General features: G+C 50.4%; 2 protein-coding genes across 3 annotated transcripts in view; one reads left to right on the plus strand and one right to left on the minus strand.

The window, feature by feature from the left end:
* Positions 1-10,685, minus strand: part of COL4A1 (collagen type IV alpha 1 chain) — a 150,436-nt gene extending 139,751 nt beyond the window's left edge. The window contains exon 1 of the mRNA XM_082859485.1: positions 10,563-10,685. Coding sequence (XP_082715611.1) covers positions 10,563-10,643 — 81 coding nt within the window. The 5' untranslated portion in view covers positions 10,644-10,685. The remainder of the gene's footprint in view (positions 1-10,562) is intronic.
* COL4A2 (collagen type IV alpha 2 chain) overlaps positions 10,150-12,252 on the plus strand; it is a 178,544-nt gene continuing 176,441 nt past the window's right edge. Inside the window, exons 1-3 of one of the 2 annotated variants that reach the window (XM_082859482.1) lie at positions 10,150-10,249; positions 11,448-11,535; positions 11,642-11,696. In XM_082859482.1, coding sequence (XP_082715608.1) covers positions 11,492-11,535; positions 11,642-11,696 — 99 coding nt within the window. In that variant the 5' untranslated portion in view covers positions 10,150-10,249; positions 11,448-11,491. Of the gene's footprint in view, positions 10,250-10,954; positions 11,137-11,447; positions 11,536-11,641; positions 11,697-12,252 lie in introns of those variants that run through there. The other variant, XM_082859481.1, reaches the window with a different exon arrangement.

The raw sequence follows: 12,252 nt of genomic DNA on the forward strand, positions 1-12,252 counted from the left end.
CCTTTAGTCTGATTGGGCCACTCAGGTCACGTGTCTATGTCTAAATCAGTAGGAAATTCTAGGAGAAATCCATTTATGGATTAACCAGACGCCATCTCTGGAGCTGGGAATGAACTCATCTTCCCTTTCATGATAGGAAGTGGCGGGAAGCTGAACAAAATTGAGTTCCTGACAGAAAGAAAAAACAGAGGAAATGGAAGCTGGTTAGGTTTTGAAAACCTGAAGTTTTCAAAATGATAGATGATGTGGATTTAAGTGGAAGAGACATTTTTTCTGCCTTTAATAAATATATAATGTATACTTTAAAAGAAAAAAAAAGTTTTAAAAGCCTGAATTCCAGAATCAAGAAATACAATTTTTATTATTTTCTGGTATTTAGGAAAACAAATTTTAATTATTACTAAGATGTCCAATAGCTATTTGTTCAGAGTTACTTTAACAAAATGATAAGAAGCATCTGTTGTTAGCATAATGTTTACATGCACAAATGTTTGTTAAAGATAAGGTGTGAATGAGGGATGAATCGAGAAGATTGCTGCTCACCCCGTGTGGTAAAGAGTGCGTCACCCCCAGCTTATCAGCGACTGGGGCTGATTCTGGACCAGGTCTGCGTACTTATCTGAAATACACGGACCCAGGGGCTGCACTACCCATATTGTAGTATTTTTTCCCATCACTAACCCATCTTCCTGCTTTGGCAAGTTCATCGTAATTTTACAGGCCATTTCCTGACCAAAAATCACGAGTCATCTTAAACCGCTAACCCCAAGTGGTCTATAATCTCCAGGAAATGGATTTGGCCATAAGAAGACACAAATTAGGAATCCTTCATTCAGGGGCCCAGGAGGCCAAGGCTCAGAGGAGGTGGGCGAGGGTGGGCACTGCAAGAAGGTGAAGGCACACCCTGGGGGTCCTGTTCACAAACCTGAGTGGGTTCTGGCTCGACCAGCCTCTACGCAGACACCGAGCCCACCATCAGCAGAGGCCACGGTGAGGATGGAGAGCCTTAAAGATGGAAGAACTCTGACATACAGTGGATCATCCTGAGAACACCCATGTCCCATGTCTTGATGGGGACGGGAGGACCACAGAGGACAAGGGTCTTCTCCGGGCTCCAGCTGTCCCCATTTCCCATCGGCCACGCCCTCTCCTCCAGCATCCTGGCGCCCCACATGCCTGCATCAGGACCTTCGCACTCCTAACCCCCCAGATAGCACCACAGGGCTGGAAGTGCTGCAGTAACAACAACCAACAAGGAAAAGGGAACATCAGACTCAGGAGTCATTTTAAATACAAAGGCTCAGCTTCTGCTTGAGTGCAGACCACTCTCCCAGAGCAGCATGTCTAGAGCTCACATCTATCAAGCGGCTGCCCCTGTAAGTGAAGAGAATGCACGAGATCTGTGGTCCCCGGACCTCCACCACCAGCATCGCCTGTTGGAAATGCGATTCTCAGGTGCACCCGCACCCCTCATCAGAGAAGCCGGGAAGGGGGCCGGGCGTCTGTGTCCCACCCGCCGTTCCAGGGGATTCTGCTGTGAGCTCCAGTTCCAGACCCACTGCCCTGGTGGCCTTCTGTGTTTCTCCAGCCTCAAGATGCCCTGATGATATAATTACTTTGCTATTTATTCCTCAGAATTTGCTCATTTAACGAGCATGCAGCCAGCACGGTATAAACGCTTTACAAACATTAGCTCGTTTAATCCTCATGCCTGTCCTGGAATCGAGGCACTACTGCTGTGCCCATTTTACAGATGACAAAAGGTGGACAGAGAGAGAAGTAAGCTGCACACGTCCACACAGCTGTAAGAGGCGGAGCTGGGACTCAAAGCAGTGCCCATGTGCTCCCACGAAGTGTCTGCCACCCCATGCGGGCAGAGCGTGTCGCTGGGCTATGTTCCTCTCTGGATGTACTTGAAACACTGCAATTGTCTTTCCAGGAGTTTAATGCAAACTTTGTAGAGAAACAGGCATTTCTTTTGCCTGGCTCATTTTAGAGTTCTTGGAGTTAGGCTGAATTCTCCCACAGTATACAATGACTTCTATTTAAGACACATAGTTAGATCAAGTATTTTCCAAATGGACACTGCCAAAAAAATGGACCAAACTATAATGATGCAGCCTTTTTCCCTAATAAAACTTTGCACATTATAGGTAATAATGATAATAATATCACCTTAACTCAAGCTTTAATGCAGGAACAGTCTGGACCTGGCAAATAAGTCTCATGCAACTCTGTAATAACTCCGTGACGGGCTTCCCTGGTGGTGCAGTGGTTGGGAATCCGCCTGCCAATGCGGCGGACATGGGTTCGAGCCCTGGTCTGGGAAGATCCCACATGCCATGGAGCAGCTAGGCCCGTGCGCCACAACTACTGAGCCTGCGTGCCGCAACTACTGAAGCCTGTGCGCCTGGAGCCCGTGCTCCGCGATAAGAGAAGCCACCGCGATGAGAAGCACATGCAGCACAACGAAGATTAGCCCAGCTCGCTGCAACTAGAGAAGGCCCGCGCGCAGCAGCGAGGACCAAACACAGCCAAATAAATAAATAACTCCGTGACATTAAAGTTTTATTCTTTAAAAAATGCCAAAACGCAACTTGAAAATCCAAGCTAATGAGGAAAAGGAGTTGCTTGTATTTAAAAATGACATTTTCAAGCTGATGCTCTTGGATGATATGGAAATTATGGAAATTAAAACTCTCATGCTCAAGAGAAAGTCATTACTTGCATAAAAGGATAACTGGATTTTAGAATAAATTTTGATTGCTTTTTCTTATTACAAAAATAATATGCTTACTCTTTTAAAATAAAGTATTGTTAGAGATGTAGTAGTCAAATCTGCCACTGATTAAAATATACATAAATGTTATTTCTTTAATAGAAATGAAGGAAAAACACCACAATAGTTATCATTGGGCCCATCTGTAACATTCTGAAACAGGAAACCAATGCTGACTTAGCACCCTCAAAGATGCCCCATATGCTAATGGGGGGGCTGTTAGGAGTGTCTATCTCTCTGAAGTGAAGACACAGGCTGCCATGCACCTCGATCCTCTGAGCCTTCTTCAGCTCTAGGTGTGTGAGTGGCAGCTGGGAAAAGCTTGTGCAAACAGCGTTGGAAACACTGAGTTCCAACTATAAATCCCTGAGTTTTGTTCTTCATAAAGGAATATGCTGATTTTCTAAAGGAATATGCTGATTTTCTAAAGCAAAACTCAATAAAATTTTTTAACAATTTCAATTAAATGTCAAATACAGGAATAATGTCTCTACATATTCCGTTGAGTTGGACAAGGTTTATTGAATCAGCTCAACTCTGTGTGAGTGACTCTACCATGGGTCTCCAACTGTCAGAAAATTTGGTGAAATGGGAACAGGGCAGCTGACATCACATTGGCCTCTCCCAGGTCACAGCCAGCATCTCTTGATGTTATCTGAATTAGAAAGAAATGCACACAGCATACAAAGACCTGTATCCAATAATAAACAACAGTTAATTCCAAAACTCCTAACAAAGTCTTGATGAGCAGGGAAAGATGAGGACGCTGGATAATTCTCCTCTACCAGAGAGAGAACCAACACATATGCATGTAACATATTGCCTTAATATCTGATTCGGACGCTTGGCATTTGTCTTTTACTTGACCACAAATCAAGCAAACTTTAAAACTCAGATGACTTTAAATGTTCTTCTAGTGTGCAGACTACAAACCAAACCTAGCAAAGCAGGAATATTACTAAGCCACGGAATAAACTATTTACACAAAGAGCTCAGCCTTGTGTATATTTCCAAGTCGTGTTTAGTCTATGGCGGAATATCTGCTCCAAATTCCAAATTAAGAGGAAACACCTTCGTTTGGCATTACTTTCCTTTGTGTTGCCTAAAACTGCTACGGGGTCAGCAACGCAACATAGTTTCCGGGAGCAGGCACTCAGCTCCCGCCAGGCCTCCCCAGGGTCCAGAGAGAAAGTCAGGCAGGATCACTGAACCCACTACGAGTAATTCACTACTTCCCTCCATGCATCAGGTACTCCCCCAGACAGTGGGGGCATTTCTCAAAGAAGCTCTGTCCTCCAGCATCTCCAAATCATCAAGGGTGTTGAACCAACATACACGAGACAATGAGATCTCAGCCACGTAGCAGTGATAACAGCTATCGTCTTCTCAGGGTTTACTTGCTTCACACATACAACCTCTCTGAACATCTTAAAGGTGTCTGCAGATGCTGTGTCGTCCTCATTTGATGGATCAGGGACCCGAGGCTCAAAGAGATAACACTGCTCCACGGAACACAGAGGTAAGTCCTTCGTGACAACTACCCACCCTGCACGCTGGGGAGTATGAAGACGAAGACCAGATAAGTCCATGAACCCACGTGGCGAAGGGTATGTAAAGCCAGGCCAAATTAAAACAACAGGAAGATACCACTACACATCCATCAGAGTGGCCAAAATCCAAAGCACTGACAACACCAAATGCTGACACGGACGTGGAGCAACAGGAACTCTCATTCATGCTGACGGGAATGCAGAATGGCTCAGCCACTTTGGAAGAGAGTTTGCTGGTTTCTTACAAAGCCAAACATACTCTTACCATATGATCCAGCAGGTGTGCACTTTGGTGTCTACCCAAAGGAGCTGAAAACTTAGGTCCACACAAAAAGCTGCACACAGATGTTTATAGAAGCTTCATTCAAAATCAGCCAAAGCTTGGAAGCAACCAAGGTGTGTTTCAGTAGATGAGTGGATAGACTGTGGTCCACGCAGACCACGGAGTATTATTCAGTGCTAAAAAGAAATGGGCTATCAAGCCATGCAAAGACACGGAAGAAATTTAAATGCATATGAATAAGTGAAAGAAGCCAATGGATATGGGGAGGGGGGAGGAGGAGCTGTGACAAAGCGAGAGAGAGGCATGGACATATATACACTACCAAACGTAAGGTGGATAGCTAGTGGGAAGCAGCCGCATAGCACAGGGAGATCAGCTGGGTGCTTTGTGACCGCCTGGAGGGGTGGGCTAGGGAGGGTGGGAGGGAGGCAGACGCAAGAGGGAAGAGATACGGGAACATATGTATATGTATAGCTGATTCACTTTGTTATAAAGCAGAAACTAACACACCATTGTAAAGCAATTATACTCCAATAAAGATGTAAAAAAAAAAAAAGAAGCCAATGGGAAAAATCTACATAATGTATGATTCCAGCTACATGAAAAGGCAAAACTATGGAGACAGTAATGCCAGGGTTTGGGGAGAGATGGGGATGAAGAGGCAGGACCACAGAGGACTTTTGGGGCAGTGAAAATACTCTGTGTGATACTATAATGATGGCTACACGCCATTACACATTTATCCAGACCCAATGATATATAACACTCAGAGTGAACCCTAAGGTAAACTACGGACAGTGGGTCAGTGTAGGTTCATCAGTTGTGACAAACGCACCAACTGGTGGGGGATGCTGATAGTGGGCAAGGCCGTTCTTGTGGGGACACAGGGGGTAGATGGAAAATCTCTGTACCTTCCTCTCAATTTCGCCTTGACCCTGAAACTGCCCTAAACATTAAAGTCTTTATTAAAAATGAACAAATGAAAACCACCCAGCCAAAGAGCTGGAGACTTTTGGTCAGACAGGAGGTAGCCACTGTCAGACGCTGAGCAGAGGAATCACGTGGTCACAGCGGGATCGCTGAAGACAGACTCAGCACAACATGAGGAATGGGCTAGGGAGAAGACAAGGCTGAAAGGGGGGCAGGAGCGGGAGGGATTTGTGGCGATCCTGGCACAGGGCGAGTAGACCTGGAATGGTGTCGCAGCCATGGGAAGAGACGGCCAAGGGGGCTTCGAGGGACAGGTAGAAGGAGGAAGGGTGGAATGAGTGCCTGGGTGACGTGAAGGTTAAAAAGGAGGGGAGGGTGAGGCCTCCACATGAAGCCACGGTCTCTGGGTTGAGCATCAGGTAATATTGGGGCATCAACGACCAAAACGGGCCACTTGGGAAGAAGGGGAGTCGGTTGGTGAAAGGTGGCAAGCTCGGTTCTGGACATATTTGCCAAGTCTGCAATCAAAGCAGGACAGGGGAGGCGAGATGTTCCATACGAACGTGAGGAGACCAGACTGGGGTTCAAGAGAAAGGTTTGGAGTCCCCTTCACGAAATGCTGACAAATCATGGGAGTGGGGAGGGTGGAGAAAAAGAAAAGCCTGCTGGAGCCCAGCCCCGGGGCCCACCCACCCTGAGGGCTCTGGAAGAGGAAGAACAGAGAAGCAGGGAAACAGAAAGGACCCCAAGAAAGACTGATGTCACAGGATTAAGACCAGGAAAACAATGGAGGGAAATACAGGACGGAACCGGTGCCCGTGTGCCGGACTATAAAATGCTAACCCCAGAGTCATTCTTCAGGCGGTAAACTCCTCAAAAGAAACTGACGATGGAACCATTTTCTGGTTCACATCTCTTTCATTGTGCGCACAAGAATGGGAGGAATATGTCTTTTGTATTGTTCTATAGATGACATTTCTTAGTGGTTGTTTAATAACAGAAGAACAATGCTCTGATGGTATTATTTTAGGCATTCTATTGTTGCTTATTTGAGCTCAAGAACTCAAAATACCCAATCCGCCTGAGAGACATTTTAACGAGGCTAACGCTTGTCCAGTTTCTGGAACCGTTGCTAGAACAAACATCGTATACCTCATCAAGACAGGTGCTGTAAATTATTCACTGATTGACGCCCCCTCCATCTCTAAAAGGATTTGTTTCAGCGGGTCACCTGTGGGTTCAGTCTGTCTGCAAAATCTCTACCAATTCTAAACTAGATAACCGAACTTGTTCAGTGATGGCCATCCTCCCCAGTTCCAAGAAATCTGAAGACAGTCCTGTTAATGGATAATGCAGGGTTTTGTGAATTCCCCCATGCCCTTGCCCCCGTGAGGGGTGGTGTTCTCGGTCAGCTCTGAAAGGCACTCCCGCCTACAATCAGTCATCCGTGCTGTAACTCTGCAGACATCCCAATCCACCTGCCACCTCCGGAGGGGGCCTTTGGTTGAGCTGGCATGTTATCGCCGCTCTCCTAGACCTCCTTGTGTCTCCACCCCTCCCAGGGGAAAGTTCAGATATCACGGCTGTTAGTCATACAAGCAATGGCATCTTGCTACCTCGAAGGAGGGAACCTTAAGGTCTTCTTTACATGCAAAGACAGCCTGATGTGTGAAAGGGCAAAGGAAGAGTTATCCAACCTTCTGAGTACGATGCACATGACAATTCATATGAAAACAAGACGCCAGGTCTATGGTTCCCATTCCTTCCTCGGAGTCAGAGGTGGGATATCCTCCTGGAAGCTTCCTCTGAGCTCCCCAAAGCTAGGTTAGGTGCTCCTATGGCCCTAGGTTTACCCTGACTGTAGTGTTTACCAGCCTGAATTGTATCTGCCTGTTTCCTTCTCAGTACTTCTCAGGAGCCCACAGCCTTCCTGGGGGAGGAGGGTGGGCCCCACTCACTGATGCACGGCCTGGTGGGGGGTGTGGCCTGAAGATGTGCTCAAGGCCCATTTGTGGGATGAAAGCAGGAAGGATGGATGAGGGTGGGGGAGCAGATCTGCCAGGGAAACTGAGGCAGGGGGTTACCAAGTCCTCTGAAATCACCTGCTTAATCAGAGCAGACACAACATTTAGGATCCTCCGGTCTCTAAACCACACTTGTTCTGTGTGTGTGTGTGTGTGTGTGTGTGTGTGTGTGTGACTACACCATTAACATACACACTAATAATTCTCTAAGTGTGCACTCACACACACAGGCTAGGCACACTGTTTCTCCTGGGTGGTATCAGAGGTGCTCGCCCCTTCATCCCCACCCAGCTCCATGCATGAAGAACACGATGATTTAGGTTATATCTTCACCAAGCTCACTCCTGAATACTGAGCTCATGTCGCTGCCACTGGTACTAAGTCAAAAATCAGCCTTCTCTCTGAAATTACATTCCCAGCAGAATGTGGTCCACATTCAGATCAGAATTAAGTATCCGTTTGAGTTCTAGGTCATTCAGTCTCAGAATGGTGACTAATGGTCTGGAGATGCCAACACCCTACTCGGGCATCACCACACTTTGGCGAAAGTTCACATTTCTGATCCTGAAAAATAATTTGTGAAGGAGCATCAAACAGACCAGCTGGAGGGGGGAGTTTGGAGGCTGCAGAAGGAAGAATTCATTCAGCTCATGACTGCGTGAGTCGGAACCGAGGACCCTCGATCATAACACTATGGGCACATTTTTGTCTTGGGTCTGCACCCTATTCCTCCTTCCTTGCCAAAGAAAGCAAAGTTGGGGAGGGGAGTGGGGGGTAGGAAAAAAAATCACTGGCTTAGAAAATCCACCCACTGGTAAGTGAACAGTATGGCCATAGCAGATATGATCAAATATAAAATCAAACAGCCTTTCCTGTGAATAATAATAATAGTAAGTACAATCTCTACCTGGCACCTAGTAGGTGACCTTTGGGTGTACCAGTGCAGGTAACACAGATTCAGATACTCCACAAAAGCACGTAATCCAAGAATCATTTTTATTGGCTTCTGAATTAGGGTTTGACTGGCAGCATCTTATCATTCAAAATGCATTTTTAAATGATATTCTGCTTGGATCGATATGGAAATTATTTCAATTTTTTCGTATCCCTAACAGCTGATTTTGGAAGGAGGTAAGCAAAAAAAAAAAAAAAAAAAAAAAAAAATGTTACTGATGGTGTGAAAAGTGAGACAAATTTTTAAATTAGCCAGATATTATTTTAAATGGATTTTCTTATACAGCCATAAGTCATGTTCATATTAATACATTTTCTCTCTCTGAATAAACCAGGGAAAGTATGGCAAAATGATAACACCCATTAAATCAACTGGTGATCAGAGGGTGTCCACGTGCCAGGTCTCTTAAAACATGACATGAGATTTGAAGGATACAGCAGAGCCAGGACAGGAAACTAAAATAAGCCCAAACTCAACAGTAACGAGTTTGATTTCCCACTCACTGAAGGGCTCATTCTTCAAAGCCCTGGCTATTTGAAAAGCCAGCTCTCATAATTGGCTTTGCTTTGCTAATATCATCGATCAGAAAATCCAAGTCCAAACAGAGCTTCGTATTTCCAAATAGAGACCCTTCTCTCATTTCCTTGCCGTCTCTCCTTGGAAGTGTTAAATCTCTGGGTCAATAGTTCTAGACCCAAATAAAGTGCTCTAGAGCTGCCTCTTTTGGAAGTATTTTGTCATCGTGACCACAGGGTGTTTAAATAACCGACTAGGGTGCCTGGCTAGACTCTGGGCTGGGAGGAGCAATCTGAAGCTAGCTGCTTGTGTCATCATCAGGCCTTTCCATACCTAGTGACCCAGCTGCCAGCAAAGAGCCTGACTCTCTATGGCAAGACATGTGTGCATATCACCAGCTTATTCTGGCAGGGAAGAGTTAACAATTTATACACAATGAACTGAAGTCAGTGAGCATCATTCTTCCTGAAGAGAAGAAAAGAACAAAAAACAAACAAACAAACTAAGCAAAATCAGGATGTGAAACAAGAGTAAATGGGAAATGCCGAAAGTAGTAACATCATTTTTAAATATTTGGGGAGGGGGGATGCAAAATGTGTGAGAAGGCACACCTTCCCGGGGTTTTGTCTACAAGGCTGTGACACTGGGAAACGGCTGAGGTTTCTACTCCGTCTGAGGGGAAGGAAAAAAGCCAAGAGCACCAGTACATCAGGGACCGTCTAGAGCTGGACGCCTTTACTTGTGCAAACCGAACTCCCAGATCCTTTCCGGGCAAGCGCACAGCCGGAGGAAATGAAAACTAGGAAAACAATCTGTGCACAGAACAATGAGATGGAGTTTCATTTTGGTTTCACACTCAAATATAATGTGGTTATAATTTTTTTTACTATATTAGTCAAAGTCATCGCGTCGAGTATGGAAACGTTTGAAAGCTGCAGGACAGAAAAGCTCCTCTGCTGTCCCTTAGCGTGCTGCAGCGACAGCAAAGTCGTGGGAAAGCAAAGATACAGCTGTTTCCAGGCAAACGGCCCAGGACTGTTCAGCATCAACCACCAGAGTCCCCAAAGCTCCAGAGAAACACGCCCAAAGCGACTCCCGGGCACATGTGTGGGGCTCCGAACAGCACGGGGCGCGCGTGTCCGGCCCTCCGGCCCCCGGCCCACTCGGGCGCCCGGGGCAGGTGAAGGCGCCCGACGGCCAGGCGCCCCCGAGGTGCGAGTTCAAATCCGCCTGACTCCCGGGCCACCCTCACCCCGCGCGGGGCGCACCAAGTTCTGCTCGCCCGCCCCCGGCCCCGAGGAGTCCCCTGACTCGCCCCTACCCAGCCCACAACAAAGGAGGCTCCCTAATGGATGCGCGATCGCACCCCAGGGGATCACCGGCGGGGACCGGCCGCGAGAGTGCGCCCGGTTGTGCCGTGCGCGACCCCCGGGCCCGGAGGGCGGCTCCGGCTGGGGACAAAGGGGCCGCGCGGGGCGACGGGGCGCAGGGCGGGACGCCGGGAGCCGAGCCGGCCGGGACTCACCTTCGCGGCGGCCCGGCTGCTCTCCTCGTGGAGCAGGAGGGCGGCGGGCAGCAGGAGCCAGACGCCGAGCCGGGGCCCCATGGTGGCGCGCCCGGGGCGGCGTGGACCGGCGGCGGACGGCGGGGGCCGACGCCCGGGCTCTTGGGGGCGGCGGCGGGCGGCTCACTCTCGCAGGGCCGGGACTCGAGCGCGGCGCACCGTCCCGGGCGCGGCAGCTCGCGGCGGAGACCTGAGCGCGACCAGGCGAGCTCCCCAATTTGTTGGCGCTGCCCCTCCCCTCAGCGGCGCGGGGCGGGCGGCGCCTCAAAGGGGGAGGACCCTTCGGCGCGGGTAAGAGGCGGCAGGAGCGCGCGGCCGGGGGATTGTGGCCGCCGCGCGCCGGGACGCAGGGCTCCGCGCTCTGCACCCACCGCCGCCGCTGCCCGCCCCGCGCCCCGCGCTAGCCGACCCGGCGGACGCGCGGGCCCGAAGTCGGCCCGGGGAGGCCGAGAGGGCGGCTGCGCTGCTCGTGCCGCAGGCGGCGCTTCTGGAGGGCGGAGACGCGCGGGCGGCAGCCACTGAAGCCGGGCCTGAGGTAAGAGCGGCCCTGGGACGCCGAGCCCCGGGCAGAGGGCAGAGACTCGCGCGCCCCGTGCAGCTCGGGCTGCGCGCCCGGCTCTCGGAGTGGGAAGTGGGAGAGGATGGAGCGGCGGCTGCTGAGCGGCCCCATCCGGGCCTAGGTGGGCAGCCGGCTGCCCCCTCCCCTGCCTCGTCGCGGGGCGGCTCCCGGTCACCCCCGGCAAGAGGCGGGGACGCGCCCCGCTTTCCCTTGTCCCGCAGACGGAGGCGGGCGGCGACGAGGCTCCCTCCCCAGCCGGGCTAAGCCCGCTTTGTCTCGTCTTCCAGGCTAGGAGGGACGGATCGGAGCCCCGAGGGGCCGAACTGGGAGCATGGACCGAGACCAGCGCGCGGCGTCGCGCCCTGCCCTGCGGCGGTAAGCGACTTGCTGCCTATCCCCTGGGTCCCGCGCGCGTGTGCTTTTTGGAATTTCCAAGCCGGGGCCAAACACTCATGGCGCTCTTACCCCCTCTCCCATCCAGGTGGCTACTGCTGGGAGCTGTGACAGTGGGGCTCCTGGCCCAGGGCGTCCTGGCGGTAAGTCCTGGCTCCCGTTCCGGGCCGATTCGCGTGCCGGAGAGAGCGGTGGGGACACCGAGTGGCCTTGCCAGAAGGCCACTCGCGCGTGCGCACCTGAGCGTGTGCCCGTGTGTGTGTGCCTGGGTGTCCCCTGCTCCCCCTACCCAGCCCAGGCTCTGAGAAAGCACGCCTTCCCCGCCCCTCACCCCCGAGAACTCCGGTTTGCCGTTCCTTGGGTCCCCCTTCAATCCTGTGCGTTACTGGCGTCGGCTCTTCCTTGGGAACCAATAATTTAAAACATGGCTCGCGGCATCCTTTCCCCTCGTTTGAGCAAAGCCCGTCGTTAGAAGCAAAGCTCAACCTTAGAATCGAGGCGGTCAGACACGTGGCCCTGGGGCGCCAGGCTTCGGGGGAGAATAGCTTGCGTGGCATCAGAAGCTGGTGTCGGAGGTCCTGCCCTTGGCAGAGTTTTCCGTTCTTTTGAATGAGAGGCTCTGGGGGAATGGGCGGGGCGAGGAGGACCCGGCGACTTTGTACTCCTGGTGTCGCTGAGAGGGAACAATGGCAGAAAACA

The sequence above is a fragment of the Leucopleurus acutus genome, assembly GCF_964270905.1.
Source record: "Leucopleurus acutus genome assembly, chromosome: 18".
NCBI lineage: Eukaryota > Metazoa > Chordata > Mammalia > Artiodactyla > Delphinidae > Leucopleurus > Leucopleurus acutus.